The sequence below is a fragment of the Amblyomma americanum genome, chromosome 2, assembly GCF_052857255.1.
Source record: "Amblyomma americanum isolate KBUSLIRL-KWMA chromosome 2, ASM5285725v1, whole genome shotgun sequence".
NCBI classification, from domain to species: domain Eukaryota; kingdom Metazoa; phylum Arthropoda; class Arachnida; order Ixodida; family Ixodidae; genus Amblyomma; species Amblyomma americanum.
The window spans coordinates 50,862,003-50,880,230 of record NC_135498.1 but is presented as its reverse complement, the minus strand read 5'-3'; the positions used below and the strand labels follow the sequence as shown (position 1 = coordinate 50,880,230).

General features: G+C 45.6%; 1 protein-coding gene across 1 annotated transcript in view; it reads right to left on the bottom strand.

Moving 5' to 3' along the window:
- Nucleotides 1-10,681: 10,681 nt before the first annotated feature.
- The window catches only part of LOC144121210 (proteasome subunit beta type-6-like), a 9,098-nt gene continuing 1,551 nt past the window's right edge, over nucleotides 10,682-18,228 (bottom strand). The window contains exons 4-6 of the mRNA XM_077654294.1: nucleotides 17,805-17,934; nucleotides 15,835-15,979; nucleotides 10,682-10,874 (exon numbers count right to left, since the gene is read on the bottom strand). Of these exons, the coding sequence (XP_077510420.1) occupies nucleotides 10,747-10,874; nucleotides 15,835-15,979; nucleotides 17,805-17,934 (403 nt within the window). The 3' untranslated portion in view covers nucleotides 10,682-10,746. The remainder of the gene's footprint in view (nucleotides 10,875-15,834; nucleotides 15,980-17,804; nucleotides 17,935-18,228) is intronic.

The following is an 18,228-nucleotide window of genomic DNA, read 5'->3' as shown; positions in this document are numbered from 1 at the left end:
AGCCACTGTCAACGTGTGCTTATGGCCATAGTCCCGAATAGGATATCCGTGAATGTTTGCTCAAGATATTGGTTCTTTGAGAAATGTGCTCTTGGGGGATTTTTTTTTTGCACTGCTAAACATTTCATTGTTCAGAGGTTTAGTAATTTTCATTACTAAATTGATCAGCGAAAAACCATTCTTGAAGCAGGCAGCAACAGTACGCTTCAGTTTCAAACTTGCAAAGTGTACAGTATTTTTTTTTTAATCTGTGGTTCAAGTTATGTTAAATACCCATTATGTCTGTCATGCAGGCACTCTTGTGTAGAGATTTAAGTGCTGTTTTTTACATAAGCAATTGTAGGCCTTTAACATAAACTGCTTCCACAGGAAGGTGTGCATTATTTGCCAAAATGCAGTCCATTTGCACCGAGGAGCCTCAGCGTGCCAGGGAAAGGCTTTTTTTTTATCATGGATGACGTCACCCGTTTCCTGCCAGCAAAGCCAAGCCGAGCTTAAATAAAAAGGAATGAGCGTTTCTTGCCAGAACCAGTCTTCCCGATGTGCCATAATATATATGTTGGCTTGCTATGACGTGTTGTGTCATATCCGAGCCATTTGATTTCTTTTTTCTTTTTTCAGATTGAACTCTGTAAACTCTGTTCTTTTTGTATTATTTAGTCATCTTTTGAATTTTGTTGACATATCTGTGTGCACAGTTTGGCTTCATTTCATTCCTAACTGGTATGGGAATTAGCCACATATTTGCTAGTTGTGGCTCAATGTCACCAGCACATTTTGCAGTATAGAAAAGACAAGCGCTGTTAGCAAGAGCAAATCTAACTTGTGCCCACATAGTGTTCGCCTTGGAAAACTGAGGTTTCTTAAGAAAAGTGGCTTAAGGCTGGCTGGCTTGTTTCACCATATACAGGTGAAGCACTTTTTGGAGTGGCCACAAAAGCTTGCCATTTCCCTTACTGCTGCATACCGCGATGCATTTGTCATTGATAATAACACAGCATCCGATGCTAGAGGGCTTTCATGGTACATTGCACAAGGTTTGGAAAAGTTTTGTTGCATGTGTTATCACTGCAACAGTGACAACACATGGTGCAACTCGTGAAGCATAATACCTGCGTGTACGATCTTTATTGAAAAGTTTGGAGCCTACCATGACTGTGGCCAGACCGGGAGCGCTGCTGAGTACGGCCGTTGTTATTAGCAGTGCTTACCTGTACCGTGGTTGTGCTGAGTGTGGAGGCATGTCCCTCTCACTCTTTTGTGGGAATTCACTATCGGCAAGAGCACAAGAGCAAGGGACAAGCCACCTTGCTTGAAGCATGCTGTACAGCTAAGCGCCACCGCTCGGCAGTGCTCCTGCTGTGCCTACGGTTCTGGTGGGTTACAGACTTGTTACAAAGACTGTGAATCTAAAAAATGGCTGATATTGAGGTAGGCTTGTTTCCGCTTACAGGCTGCAGGCAGTTGCTGTGTGTGGTTCAGGGGTGCTGCTTAGGGACATGAGTTGTCTGTTCTGGAGGTTTGCCCCTGAAAGGCGGAAAAAAATGAATCTTGTCAACCACTGCAACATCCGTCCAGGGGCACACATTCCAATTTAGTCAGCAATGTAAGCTGCATCTGTGATCTTGGTTGTGTTGTTTTTAATCTTCCAACTTTTTTTTGTTTATGTGAGTGTCGAATATGCCGAGTTCTTTTAGTTATTTTTTGTTCGTTTTACAACAGGATGGAGATAAAAGCAATATATAGTGCCCTTTTGAGATGCATTATAGCGCAGGCCATGATTGAAAAGAAAAAAGGAAAAAAACGCTGGGCATGTAGATCAAGGCCATGGCCTGTGCGAAGAAGCGCATAACACTATGTCAGCATCTAATGCTGCTCGAACATGGTTAGGCATAACCATTAAATATGCAAGCACAAAGCTTTTTAATTTACGAAAGATGTTTGGAGGATTTCTTAAGAACAAAAGCAAGACTACTGCCAGTAAATTGTTTGGACACGACTAAATTTAGCCTAATGAAACAGTGAATTTTCCATAGACTACTTTGTTGTTTAAAACGAACTAATATTTGAGCCGCAAAGTTACACCCTCCTTATATCGTGAAATCAAGGTGGAGCTTGTGATTAAACCAAGAAACATTTGTACCACTCCACTTTTACCGACAGGCTCGCTTTGCCAGCACACTACCGAATGATAGTTCCAGTGCGTCGAAGGCTAATGCACACGAGCTTTGTGTACTGTGATGCTTGGATGCAGGCACGTTTGCTGTAATATGCGTCTTGGGAGTGACACTCGCTAGCCTGTAGTGAAACAATGACGGGGCATAAATAAGTGCTATGCTTCTGTGCAGTTCTCTGTCGGCACCAAACACAGTACACACAAGACAATGACGAGCTAGACTTTTATACTCACGCAAATGTCTTTTTGGTTGGAATGTGTATGCGGCAGACTTTTTTTTCTTCCATAAAGATTCTTTTTTAACTTGTGAAGGTGTTGGTCTTCTGTATTGCATTGCATTCTTAACATAACTAGCATTGGTTTTCCATGGGCTACGAGGACTGAAGCCCCCAAGAATTAGCGAGTATGCATTGAAAGTTTTGTGCTGATATGCATTTAGCTGTGTCTAGCCATTGTGGCCAGAAAATGGATCTGTGCCCCCATCAGTTAAATGTGCCAGACACCATTGCAACATCGGGTTGCCTGGCGACTTGATAAACCTGAAATTGTTGGGAAAATTTTGTTCACCTGGTGAAATCTGAGAATCATCAGGGATAGCATCAAAATGTTGGCCAAAGCAGGGAGAAAGACCGACTGAAATTTACACGACAACCTGCAGTGAATCGCAGTGGTACAGCAAGTGCCCAGCATGTGGTCCCTGCACATTTATTTATTTGTTTTATTTAACAATACTGTCAACCCTCGTGCGAGGGTCCACCTAGAGAGGGTATGAATGTTTCATAGAAAAACAGCGTTATTCGCAAGCACTGAATACGTCAGCATGAAACGGTACATACATTCAAGCATCAAATGGCACCTTCAAGCAGATCATTATCCAGAGATTGTTCCAATTCATGCAGATCACTCTGTTCCACAACACTCATTGCAAGTGATTCCACATTTCAGTTGCATGTGGGAAGAAGGGGTGTCTAAATTATCAGACTATGATTTATTTGGTCTAGAACTCTGTTTGCCTGGTGCTTGTATGTTATATGTTTCCTTGTGAATATGTATCTGTCCTTGGAGCATCTGGAATAATAGCTTCAGCTGATTTTTTTGTCTGTGTTCTAAATCCAGGTTACAGGAAGAGAGCATATCTGCAACTGAGTCTGTCCTTTGAAGGCGGCAGCAAATAAAGCGTACTGCGTACCTCTGAACTCTAATTGTTTCTTTAAATAATTCTGATTAGTACTCTATACTACTGACGCATACTCAAGGCATGACATCTTGTCTACCTAGATTGACTTTACCCGACTTATCCTCATCCATGAAGCAAGTATTGTGTATGTTGCTTTATTCTCTGATTTGGTAACATTCTGCTGAACTTCTGACAAGGGAATCTGTCTTTGTCAAAGCCACAACAGTCTCACTTAGCATGATCCTGCCAGAAGCCATTCTCTCAGCAGATCGCATAAAGGGGACAGGGCTCATTACACACTTCATTCAGAAATTTCTCTGCAACTGCATGATTCGAGTTCACCTTGGAAAGACATTTAGCAGCATGAGGACACTGTCTCGAAGAGTGCTGCAAGAAGTATGCTATGGCAGCTCTGCCGGATGCCCTACCATGTGGCCGTACACTGCTACGAATGTATTTACACTGATGACATCTGCGTGTGGGTATCCGGATGCCAGCATAAGGTTGATTTACACTGATGACATCTGCGTGTGGGTATCCGGATGCCAGCATAAGCATCTAGTGGCGGCAGCACTGCAGGCTCCTTCTGAAATACAGACTTAATTTTTCCATGTTGGGTCTCTCTCTGTCAGCAAAGAAGTCCCCATTGTGCTGTTCCCGGGAGAAAGCCATCACCACGTCCACTTAGACCTATGAATGCAAGGAATCCTGAAGAGGCTGTGGCCCCCCTAATATACATGTGGAAGTGGGCTGCAAATTTTGTGCCATATTGTTCCCCAGTGCCAAGAAAACATGAATGGGAACTATCGTGAACTTAGGACCCTTTATGGAGAGACCTGTGCATGCCTATGCAAAGAACGCAGATTCATGCATGCGACACAACGCTGCTTCCTCCTCACTGCCATAGCTAAGCATAGTGAAATGTTTGACGGGTGCGACATGGAGTAGTGGTCCTTCAACAATGTCAAAGCTGCACTCGTCAAATGGGGCCAGCATAATTCTTTACTCACTGCCTTTTTTTTTTTCGCCATCAGAGAGCCAATATAAGCATCTTGGAAAGGCCCTACAGGAAAGGCTTGAAGACTGCACGGGGGTTTCACACCAGGCTTCTTTTAGCAAGGTCTTAGAAGAAGCCCATTGCCTTCTGTTGCATCTGCAGGCCTCAGAAAAACTGCTTCTACAGTTATTTTGCCTTTCAGTGACCCATACAGGCCAGGCCCTGCTTCGAAGACTACGAGACACAAAGTCACTAATTTGCAGCCCTTCACACCCTTAGAGCATGTGGGTTGGCCACCCATGGGACACAGGTGTCACCAGAACCTGCCATGGTTTTATCATGGCATTCATTGCTGCCTCGACATTCCAGGCACAAAACAATCGCTGCCTCTGGAGTAAGATCTTTGGTTCTTGAACATCTGAGCAGTGTCATAGGGGTCACCTGCAAGTTTATGGCTCCGTGAGCAGGCATGAGCAGTCGGGTTCAGCTGTAATTGTAGTGCCTGACCTTTATACATCTTGGGCTGAGCACTTGTTAAGAGTAGTGCTGTCCACTTGAACAATTGGCCATTGCAAGGTCTCTTAAATGTCCGTCTCTGCAAATCGTCATTATGCCAGACTCCAAGTCTGCGCTAGAGCACCTGCACTGAGGGAGTCCCATTGATAAATTCTGCCTCTGGCCTCTGAACTAGCTAAGGAAGAAGGTACACTTCATAGCTTTTATAGCTTGCTTCCAGTGGCTACCATCTGTTAACACAAAGGCAGACCTTTTTGCCAAAGAAGCCTCATGGCACACTTCTCCAATTAAAAAAAAAAAAAGCCCGTTAGCTGTCCCAAACGGGTGCAACACCTTTCTGCACTTCGGCCACTGCTGCACCTCCCATTTCATGAGGGACATGATAGAATTATTCTCTTGTATCGGCTGCGCACGATGTACAAGCTTCACCGCGTCGCCTCACCTATGTGTGTACACTGTGGTATTGTGGGTGATGTGAAAAAATTTCATTTCAGTATGCCTGCAATTTTGTGCAGAGCATAATACTGTACGGACATCTTTTGCATCATGTATCCTGAGGGCTTCCAAAATGGGCGGCGAGCAGTGTCTCCATCACTCTTTTTAGAGGGCACTGTCCATTTGGCACAGTAGTAGAGCCACAGTCATTTAAATCAGTGGCCACAATGACTATGTTGGGGGGCTAACGCCTGTGGTGTGACACCATTCGAAAACCGTGAAAGGGTTCCAGTACCTTGGAGTAAGAGCTGAAGTACCGAACGGGTGGTGCGAAAGCTCTGCCATCTTAATACTGTTGGACAGTCAGAGTGGTGGAACCTGGCTTGGAGGAGGGGATATCAGTTGAGCCCCTGTTAGGTTACCCTGTCTTGGACGTTTGGAGACCCCGGCAAGCATTCCCTGTGGTATGAAAGCACGCTTGGAGGCCGAGGGCCGCGCTATCAGTTGAAATTTCAGTGCTCACTATCTACGGAGGCCTGGTAAAAAGTCCAAAGGGATCAGAAATACGGAAAAATTCCGTAGTCCCCAGTCCCTCCTAATTCCCATAACCCTACCCATACTTCTCATATCCAACCCAGCCTGCTACTTCCTAAGGGAGATCAGGGGAGTTTCCCAAGGCCCACTCTCTGGCTGTAGGTAGCTTTAGTAGCCATTCCTGCACTGATTTCTTTCCGCCTTTGGATGGCAAAATCCCAATTGCCCAAGGGCCACATCTTTTATATTACTATTATATTACTATTGTGATTATACCCGCTATACTTAGTGGTGCGGGAGACGCGGGTTTTTCTTGTTCATTTTTATGCCTCAATTTTCTACATTATGCCTTTATGTAACCAGTGGCACGGGCAGGACCCTTTTTGTTTTTGTTTTTTCTTAGTCACAAAATAATTTTTGTCCTCATGCAAAAAGGCTATGTGCCAACCGGCAATGAAGGGAGCTTTTCTTCTTTCTTTTTCTCACCCTTTCTAATATATGTCCTCATGAAACAGTAGTAGAGCCACAATCACTTAAATCAGTGGTCACTGTAAGGCTATTCCCACCTTTATATTCACAAACGACACTATCAGAATATGCCAGAAATAAAAAAGAGAATGGACGACAAAAACAAAATTCAGCAGAAACAATTAATATTGCTTATGTGTGGGAATGCGAAAGCACTGTATACTGTCCCCGGGTTAATTGTTTAGGTGTAATGTTTGTACATGCTTTTCTATGAGCTTGTGTTTCTGTATTGGTTGCACATCACACCGCATTTGTTTGGACCCTCTCGGTACATGGTGATGCGGTTGTCCGAGCTTGCATGTCGTGGATGCAAGACAGATGTTTGCGTCCACCCACATGAATGCAACGTATGACACCACTCACACACACACGCGCACATATATGACATCAGCCGGAATGCTGTACGGCAAATGGTTGCATCACAATTCTTATAAGAAGGTCTGGGAAGGTATACAATTGAAGGTGCATATGTTGTCGGTTCGAATCCCTGTCGCAAGCTTGCCTCCAGCTTGGCTAGCACATCTAAGCTATATGCAACGAAAAATAGTATGACATCACCCAGAACTCTCAACGCCGTACGACAAACGTCGGTTGCGTCACAATTTTGTACGAATGTTGAGCATACTGACGTCACATGGAGGTTGGCCAGTGGCGAGTATATATAGAAGAATGACATGTAGAGGATTGTCTGAAGTGAGGGTGCTCAGTTTGCTGTGTGTCATGTAGCCGCTTGATGACGTCACCCTATTTTTTGTGCCACCTCTGGGATTTTTTGTGCCATCTTCGAGTACACACACACACACACACCCATGCCGCCGGCTATTCTTGTAAGGGGTCTAGTAATGCTTTCATATGAAAATGGAAACAATTTGGAAGATGCAAGATGAATATGAATAAGTGGGGGCAACAACGTCCAGGGACACCCAAGGTTGCAAGAGCTGACGGGTTGGGAGATTTACACCGGCTGGTAGATTAATTAGATGGCGGTGTAAATTAGGGGCGCTGCAGTTTATAACTCTCCAAGTCAAAATGTCTACAACCATTGCACTTCATATATGGTTCATATGTGGTGCAGCCGGGTGCAAAACATCGGCATGCAACCTTTTACGGTCATGAAACGCTCATGGGCTGCCATGGGAAAATATGATAGAAATTAATTATAAATTCAAGCAAAGCGCACGCGACAGAGAGAGCAGCTTTACGGATTTATTTTCTGTCATTACTGGGGTCACTTTCTTTGGACCGCTCAGCACTAGATGCGGTAGAAGCAGAAATGAACAAGCAGTACTAACATAACGTTAAAGCGTTCGTCTACTGAGCCCGAGAAGTCGGGCTTAGCTCCGGTCGCGACGTTCCGGAGCCCTCCACTACGGCACCTCTTCCTTTCTTCTTTCATGTCCCTCCTTTATCCCTTCCCTTACGGCGCGGTTCAGGTGTAACGCCGAGATGTGAGATAGATACTGCGCCATTTCTTTAATCCCCAAAACCAAAACCGCAACGCAATATGTGGCCCCGCCGCGGTGGCTCAGTGGTTAGGGCGCTCGACTACTGATCCGGAGTTCCCGGGTTCGAACCCGACCGCGGCGGCTGCGTTTTTATGGAGGAAAAACGCTAAGGCGCCCGTGTGCTGTGCGATGTCAGTGCACGTTAAAGATCCCCAGGTGGTCGAAATTATTCAGGAGCCCTCCACTACGGCACCTATTCTTCGCTTCTTCTTTCACTCCCTCCTTTATCCCTTCCCTTACGGCGCGGTTCAGGTGTCCAAAGATATATGAGACAGATACTGCGCCATTTCCTTTCCCAAAAACCAACGCAATATGTGAGCACGCTCGCACGTTAAAGAACCCCGCAGCTGAAATAAATCCGGAGCCACTACGGTGCCTCCTTCTGTCTTCCTTCTTTCATCCAATTCTTCAACCCTTCTATTCGTTCTACCACAGAGTTAAATTACTGAAACAATTCAACATAATCCAAAAACAACTATAAGGCTCGAAAGCAGCGCCATTTAAGGCACGAGCACAGTGTAGGTAGGACATGCTGACATGACAAGCTGACGGTCTGACGGTTCAGCTGACAAGCTCGGCGACATCCACAGAGTCAGCATATAATTATTTGACGGAAATAAGCGAGCAGCATGACGCGCTGGTTAGACCAATTCTTTCTCGGCATGTATCATGCTAAGAGGTAGCGAAACTTCTGGCTTTTCATTTTAGCACTTTTACTTTTTAATAGTTTCACAACTGCTATTTAGAGCTAGTCATCAATAAATAAATGCACCACTAAAGTAAAATTGAGGTGACATACCATTAGTTTTGAAGAAGTGATTATGAAGACTTTTCGGTGTTTGGCTCGTCCATCAGCGTATCCTTTATTTTTCCTTGCTTTCCTTAATTTTTTTTTTAGACGTATCACATAACAGCCAAAAGGTTCATCACAATCATTATCATCGGCAGGAGTGTGGGTAGAGTTCACTCTAGTTTGGGTTTGGCATTGTTTGGCATGGGGAGGCATGGGGATTGGTCAGTTTGGTTGATGGCGTTTGAAAAGGTTGGAGCCATGGTGGGAGCTGTCTAGAGAGGACAGCGGGCAGTTCGACCAATTTGATGCTGACAGCGTTTTATTCTTCACTTCCTTGACACAGCCGTGGCAGTGAAGTTTATCTCACTCATAGAGTTTCATACAACTCTCCGGCCTGACACTATCGCGTTATAGCGTTGTCTCGAAACGCGATGGATCGTCACGGTGCATCGGACAAGGGAGCCTACGCAGAACAGTCGGTACACGGCTTGAAACTGCGCGCCTTTGAAGACGGTTCCCTGGAAGTAATTTGCGAGGTAGGTGGCCAGAAGTTCGAGTGCATGCTTGACAAGCGGCGCACTGTCGATGTAATCAGTCTGCCCCTGGCAACGGCCTGGGCTCTGCGCGAAGACATCGAACACTCGTCGCTGGACGTGGCCCTGGCGAAGCTGCCCAAGCGACTCAAGGCGTACGTAGCGCGCCAGCAACAGGTCGAGAATACGGAGCGGAAACACAGCCTGCACTTGCTGGGCCGCAAGCTTGAGACTGCGGGAAGCTACACTTTCATCACAGCCGATCTGGTGCTCAACTTCGGAGACTACGACGGCATTCTGAGACTGGACATGTGGTACGACGACTTCTCGGTGCACCCCGAGCGCACCGTCGTGAAGAGTAGGGGCCCGCCCGATTTCATGGATCTGGTCTCCGAAAAGGTGGAGGATATAAAAGATTTGTTACAAAGTTTGCCTCTCGACGAAGCCTGCGACGTGTTGTGCACGACAGAGTGAATACCTCGGCGTCCCGGTTGTCCGGACGTTCTGTGCATCCCCTCTTGTGACCAGCCAAATTTGTCATCGTGCTTTGTGAAATACGAGCTCATCTGGTGTTGTAAGACTCAAATGCGCTGTTTGTAGCTTTAGCCGCCTCACCCTCACACGTCTGAAGAGACAAGCAGTCGCACAATAACATCAAAGCACATTCCTGCACATTGTGTTGCAGTGAAAATTTGCTTTTACAGTATCAGTAACGCGTTCACGTGCGAGCGATCGATGTATTGATACAGCCAGCACGCCTTGTTACTGTTTTTGTAGGTGGCCTGTATCTACATCACAGCGATTACCATGTCAGAGACCCAAGGTATGGCAAAACTTCAGATGTGCTGTGATCCACTGTCACCACCTACTTTGATCTGCATTGTCATAGTTTTGCCTGGTGCTCCAGAATGGCACCCTTAGGGACTGCAGACAAAATTTCAAATGCAAATACACGATACGATTTGTTTCATGGGTGCAAGGAGATGCCTCCGAGAAGATTTCAGTTGCAGCCATTGAGTCGAACAATTTAACATGGTTTTGAACGTTGTCTGGGAGCTGCCCATTTCCACCTGCGTCAAGTGACATGGAAGTGAAGTTTCCCCAATCATGGCGATGTCATCGAACCCACAGGTTGTTGATAGCTATGAACAACTAGCGACAGACATCACCAGGAATATGGTAGTGCAGGTTGGCCAGTTGGATGAGACGTCAAGGTGCACTTAAGCGCTGATGCCAACTGATACTGCCTGTGTAATTGTTTGAAATTTTAATAAATATTCACGCTGTGCACTGGTGTTGAGAACTCATTTTCATGATTACTCGGCACGTAGGCCTTTTTCTGGAAAAAAAAAAAAATGGACACCCAAAAGTTTTGAGTCCGTCTGTACGCCTTTAACATCACGTGCAAACCATTTTGATGCTGCATTCTGCGCATAGTTATTTTCAGAAAATCCTGCTAGTGGCAAATGAAAGCCATAAGACAGCAGGAGGGTGGGCACTGCAGGTTTAGTAAGTTCCTCAGAAAGGGTACAAGAAGCGGAAGGCCATTCCTTCATCCCTGGTAGAACTTGGGAATCTCGTCTCCGGTGAGAACCTTGCGCTCCACGCCATCCTTGGTGATCACACCAAGCCGGATGACACCTCCACTGCTGCCATCGCGAACGATGGCCAAGGATATTGCTGTGGATAGACGAAGAAAGGTGTGCTAAAGGTGCATGCACATTCTCCAATATATGTGGGAGCAGGAACTGATAACGGAAAGGGCATTGCCACATGCAGCTAACTTCCAGTAGTCACATGACAAGAATATACAAAACCATTTGGTTTATCCAAAATATCAGTTAATATAAAAAGAACCTTCAAAGTTCCCATTCTGATGCGTCTTTACATTCACCAGAATGAACTTTAGTTACGGTCAACATTATTGTAAAGCTGAGATTGGCTCTTATATCATGGACGCACAAGACTGAAAATGCAGAGAGCAATTTGGAGTGAAATCTGCAACAATTGGGCAGGCATTGCTGGCATTCGTGCTGTTGGAGCAGCTGTGAGACAACTTTCTAAAGTATGCATGGCCGTGTCTTGGAGAACAGCCAGGACAGCACAACGCAGATGTTCCCTGTTTACGTGCAAGTGAATCAGCCACCTTTCTCTAATGTCCAGCTACAGAAACACAGCTCCAACACAAATTCACAGTGGACGAAGCCGCAGCTTCACTGCCTGCATCAGCTTGACAGCTGAAGAGGAGGAGGCCAACTGGCTGCTGTCACTCAATTTAATTCCAATGTCTCAAAGGTACAGCAAGCAAGAAAGGAGGACAGTTACGGCCACACTCATGCTAGTGCTTTGGTCAACAATGCCACTATCATAGTGCACCACTAATTGCCAAAAAATTTACAGCTAGTATCAGTGGAGTGGGGCTTCCAGCACATGCATCTTGCACCAAAATAAACTTGACACTATTCTGACCAGCGCTACCATGCAGGTAACAGCGCAGACTGGAACAGATACGTACACAACACAAGCACCTGTGTTGTGTATCTATCTTTGTCCGTCTTCACGTCGTTACCAACATGCCCAACTCGGCACACTTCTGACCAGCACATGCTGCAAACTAACCAGGTAGGCAACTCTAGAACTGAACTCCTAGGCAGCGGCAGCTTGGAAAGCCTTAGCAGCACCACACAGTCAGGGCATGCGTGAAACCTGAACAGACAGTCGGAATCGATTTGAAGGTGATCATTTTAGGGTTAAGGAGGGGAAGAGGGTCCTAGAAAAAAAATTTTATGAATGAAGTCACAATTAAAAAATCTTCAGGGAACATATTTTTGAGTACTGATTCCAATATGGCATTTTATTTTATGTATAACAAGACCTTGTGCACTTATGCAATATGTTATGTAACTTTTTGTCGAGAGCTTTAACGAAATTCTGCTGCAGGCAGTGAGTGAGCAAGGAAACATTTATTGAAGAGGATGGTGGCTGAAGCGCAGGTGTGTGGGCCAGGGCTCCGGAGGCTTTTGCCGACCTGGCTGTGAGGAGGAGCGCTGCCTGGTCATCAAGGCATGCGCTGGTCATCTTCACCTCCCGCAGTTCCAGGGCCGCATTATGCGGCTTTAGATGGTGGAGTTTTGGGGACATGTCCATGTGATATGTGTTAGTGTTGGGGGGTCGCAGCAAACTTGCTAGATTGCATGCTATTGGTTTCTCTTGACATCAAGCTTTGCAGTAAGGGCATAACTATCATCCTGCTTGTCATAGAAATTGAGTGATAGGATTTTGAAGTTGTCACTTCATAAACAGGAATAGAAATTTATCCTTACTGCATAGCTTGATGTCAAGAGATGTCAATGATATGCATTCTAGCAAGTTCCCTACAGCAAAATTTCTTCAAAACTTGTGGCAAAAAGTTATACAACATATTGCACAAGGACTTGTTTCACATAAAATTAAATTACATATTTGGAATCGGCACACAAACATGCATATTCCACGATTTTTTTCACAAGTGTGACTTCATTAACTTTTATTTCCAAGACCAGCTTCCCCTTTAACCTGATGGAATAGAGTGCTCTACTATAGTCCACATTTTCAAGAATATCAAAAAAAATTCATCAATGCAGATGGCCCCTTGCCTGCTCAATTTTCCACTTTTCCAGACTGTAAGTGACTGTTGTTTGAACTAAATTTCATTGGTCTTAGTCAGCTGAGCTGCAAGCAATAACCTCCAGAGTGACACTGATTGTACACAGTACCTTACACACAACCTTGTAGAACAAAGAGTTCTCACTGCACAATCTTAAAGGGGAATAGACATCTAATTTTGGTGGCATGTTTTCTTCTCTACAATGATGCGGAAGACACTACATTAAAACCTCGTTAAGTCGACCCCCGTTAATTGGGAAAATCGGATAACTTGAACAGCCGGCTTTGGCCCGGCCAGCACACATAGAACTATATGGAGTCGGGCGCTCAATAATTCGAACGCTGGTACTCTTTTGCGCCGGTTAATTCGGCCCAGCTTCCGTGACACAGGCGTGCCGAAGTACGGCTTTTACGGCAAATAATCGCGAAAATATACTTCCAGAAGCCCGAAATTAACAATGAATTTTTTTGCAACGCACTCGCAACTTGCTTAGTGAGCACGACAGTGATCACACAGCTGCCAGACGCATATTTTCGGTTTCTGAAAGCCCGCCAGAGCCGGGAGAGGTTACTGGCTGTAGATAAGTCAACTAGCCGAGCCAAGCCGAGCCGAGCTGCCCGTAGTTTCAGACGCTGATTGGCTCGCGTGTGCGCTTCGTTGGCGGCGTTTGCTCACGTGTGGTTTTGTGCTCCAGCGCACCGAGGCTACGTGCTTGTCTCGCTTTGTTCGTTGTGTGTGGTCCTGCATTTGCATCGCTTGGCAGACCCGTTCTTATCAAGCACAGTTCTGCAAGAACTCTGCATCATGGCTATTCCGAAGTGACCGAGATACTTTCCAGCGAAGGACTTGGCTACAAAAGTGGAAATCTTGAATGCCTTGAAAGACGGGCTCTCACGCCAAGGAGTCATGCACAAATACGACATGAAGAGCACTTTGCAAACGTATGTGAATATGGAATCTGAGATTATGCGGGCATATGAGGGTAAAAAGTTTGACAAGAGGCGAAAGCGTCTACGAACAGCAGCGCATCACCAAGGTGGAAGGCGCCGTTGTGCGATGGATTGGTGACTCTTGTAGCCCACTGCTGCCCTTAAGCAGCGCAACGGTTTGCACGCAGGCTGAAAGGTTTGCCCTGACGATGAGGGTTACTACATTTAAAGCGTCTGATGGCTGCCTGAGCCATTTTAAGGGGAGACACGGACTTTCATTCAAAAGCCTGTGCAGAGAAGCAGCTGCCGTCGATGACGTCACTGACAACTGGAAAGCTAGAGAGCTCCGTAAGCATACTGCTGCATTTGCGCCGGAAGATATGTTCAGTACCTACGAAACTGTTCAAGGTACTCTCGAACAAAACCATCGCATTTAAGGGGGATCCCTGTATCGGCGGAAAATGCAACAAAGAACGAGTGACGATTCTCCTTGCGGAAAACATGACTGGAATGTAGCGCCTCTCTCTGCTTGTGATTGGCAAGCCCCAAAACCTAGACGTTTTAAAAATTGAAAAGCCTCCCGGTTGACTAATACGCGAACCATAAGGCATGGATGACCACGGAGATATTTAGGTATTGGCTGCACAAGCTGGACCGTCAGTTCCGGGTGAACGACCGGGAAGTGTTGATGATTGTTGATAATTCCAGTGTACACTGCAACGTTTCTGGGCTACAGGCTATAAAGTTAGCCTTCTTTCTTCCACCACGGCTGCCTTGTAGCCAATAGATCAGGAAATCATTGAGTTCATCAAGACGGAGTATAGGAGGCACCTCCTGGAAAGGATGCACCTGTGCAATGAGGCTATGAAAACATACGAAGTGTTGCTTCTCAGCGCCGTGCACATCTTAGCTTATTAGTGGGACAGTACACCACCGCAGGTGATCGCCAACTGTTTCCTTCACTGCGGCCTTGCTCACTCTGGTGCAGATGAACCAGTTCGCGCCATTGACGAGTGCGCCGATGCACTGTCCGATGACGATCATTTTGAAGACTTGCTTCCCGAACAAGCACGTCTTGATGACTATATCAACACAGACGTGGGTGTGGCCGTCGCTGGCTCATTAACGGAGGTCGGGATTCTCGTATATGTGCTCGGTGCCTTGGACGACTAAGCCTCGGAGGGCAACACGCATGTGAGGAGCTGCCACAGGTACCGCGCCACACGGTGAAAGAGGCCGTGGAGGCTCTTATCGTTCTGGAACAATTTTGCTTCGAGGCTCACTACAACGTTCGCACAGTGAAGTATCTCACAGAACTGCGCAAAATCGCAGTTGATGCAGTTTTCGCATCAAAGGTAGGCGACTATTTCTGAATTTTTGTCCAAATAAATCTGCAGCAATTGAATGGTTTCTCGCAATTTTTTCGGGGTCATTCGATAATTCGAAGTGTCGGTTAATTCGAACTTTTTTTCGTCTCTTGAAGTTCGAATTAATTAGATTATACTGTATTATGCATGAATCACCTTTGTGGTGTTCACCTACGACCGCTAAATAATTTATAATCGCATTTTTCCGCCATGCTGTTTCGGTTTCAACACCCAAACAACGGCTGTGACGTCAAAGAGTGGTTTCATGTCAAGTGAGGCATGAAAAAACGCCAATTGCTGCTACATCGTTTTAATTCACTACGGCCTTCCTCAAGAGCTAAAATGACAATGAATGTGGAAGCAGCGATTATATTGCAGTTTTTTCATGCCTCACGTGACCTATAACCACAATCTGACGTGACAGTCCTCATTCAGGCGTTTAAATCAAAATATCACTAGAAAGAAATCCGATTATAAATTATTTAGTAGTCGTTAGAGAATACCAGGTGGTAATCCACGAATAATAATGTCTTACACATCATTACAAACAAGAAAACACCCCCCCAAAATTTAGGTGTCTATACTCCTTTAAATTTTTAATATTGCCAGTGCACAAAAGTAGCATAAAAGACAATGGACAGTTGCACATTTGAGGGGGCTCATTTTACTTAAGTAGAAGCCACGACAAACTGGCTCACCATCTGTGACGAACTTCAGGCACTCCTCCTTGGTCATGCCAGACTTGTAGTTGGCATCTACATAGCCGTACAAGTATGTGCTGCCAGAGCCACCCATGGCCACTGGCTGCCTCATCAGCATGCCTCCCAGTGGAACCATGTACACCTGGGAAACCATATAGAAAAGAATGTGGCCTTAACTTCACTGGCTTTCTTGACTGCAAGGCAGGTAAAAAAAATTCAGCACGCACTTATGACTGCTTACATGTGGGAATACGAAAGCATTACTATCCCTGGGTGCATTGTTTACGCATGATGCTTATACATGCATTTAAGTTTTTCCACCCCCGCACAACACACGTGCGTGCGTATGACGCCACCCGGAGCGCTCTATATGTCTCACATCTTGATGGACACCTCAGCCGAGCCTTAAGGGAAGGGGTAAAGACTCTGGGAAGGCATACAATTAAAGGTGCACTTGTCATCCGTTCAACTCCCCGTCGCAAGCTGCCGTCCAACTTGACTAGCACACATAAGTTAAATGCAACGAGAAATTGCATGACACCACCTGGAACACTGTATGACAAACGGTTGCATCATAATTCTGGTACAAATGTTGTCGGGAAAACTAGCGACACATGGAGTTTGGCCAGTGGCAAGTATACAGAGGAACGACATGTACAGGACTGTCTGAAACGGCGATGCATGGCTTACTGTATGCATCATACGGCCACATGATGATGTCACCTTATTTTCTTGCCATCACTGGGATTTTTTTGTGCCACATGCAAGTACACAGACATACACACACCTCCAGCTTTTCTCATAATGGAGCAAGTAAAGGTTTAGCATTAAAAGTTGTCTTTTTGAACGTGAAACTACTTAAGTCTTTTTGAGTGTGAAACTACCAAACAATTAGCCTCCTGAATACGCAATTACGAGCCCAGTAAAACACAGTAACTGTGCTGCACCTAGGTAAAAGTAAGCATCACAGTATGCACATCAAAATACGGCGACAAACTGCAGGAAATGTAGCAAAGTGGCTCAACATGTCGCCTTAGCTTGCTGCAAAATGCCAGAGGTGCACACTTTTGATGTCAGGACAAAATTTTGCAGAACTGAGGAGTCACTCAAGAGAACCATACCTGCCACAACTTGCCAGCAGCATCAGCCTGGCTTCTACACTACATGATGTTACACCCACATGCAACTTAGTGTAGAAGAAAGGAGCCTGCAGCCAATTTCTAGTGGGCACAGAAGTTGTAGCTTTTGCTTTCACTTCTTGTTTGCTCCAGAGGAGTAACAATTAGCGTGAGCCATTTATTGTACAGCTATCACTGTCCGAAGAACTTTGTCTAGGGTCTATGGAGTCTGTTCCTGACCATGAATACGCATTGCAACAAAAAATTTCCATGTTCATTAGCAGGGCATGGCATGCTCTGGACGTTGACTGTGTAACATCTCTGGCAATGATATTCATGTGGGCCTCAAAGTCTGTGCCACAGGGAATGATATGGAACAGCTACTGAGAATGGTTAGGATCCTGTGTGTTGCTGTAAATGTGTCACCAGGGATGGTGCAAAAGGGAATGCTGTACAGGTATTGCTAACACTTCTTTGATCATGTGGAGAACAAAAGGTATGGGAGCATGTTCTGCATGGCGCCCTTCCATCTTGGACTCTAGGTGGCAGTAGCAAAATAAGGCGGCAAGTACATTTTGCTTCTGAGTCTGCGCATCATTTTCACAACCTGGTCCATCATTTTCACAACCTCAACCTCTGGTACCCGATTCCAAATTTGTCCGTAAATGTTGTTACAAGTAGCTGCTACAATGTTGTCTCTGGTTTGCCTTATGTTGTGCGCAAGTGGCAGCACTCTGAGAGGAGAAATTTATCATCTGATGTGGCTCCTGCCCCAACAAAAATATAGCTGTGTCTGTATTTTGATGCCACTGGCAACCTATGACAGCACTGTGGCTACAATCTCCTTACCTGGCCACCATTATGCCGGTCCCATCCCGCGCAGATTATCCCAGCCACCAGTTGATCACGATGATTGTAGCAAAGCTCCCGAAAAATGTTGGCTGCCGTTTCCACTTTGGCTGGCTCCCCCATCACCATCCTGCCACGTAGAAATGAACACGTCAGGTGACGAATTGAATGTGTCAATGGCACATACACCTAATCATCGTCATCATCAGCATAACTATGCCCACTGCAGGGCAAAAGTCTCTCGCACCGGCCTCCTACTGGCCCTGCCCTGCGTCACTAATCTTTGCCAGTGTTTCTTCAAACTTGTTAACCTCTTTCACCCGCCTGACTCTTTGCTGCTCACACTTACTACATCTTGGAATATATTCAATTATCCCAAGTGACTATCGGCTATCTGTTTACTGCATTAAACGTCCTGCCCATG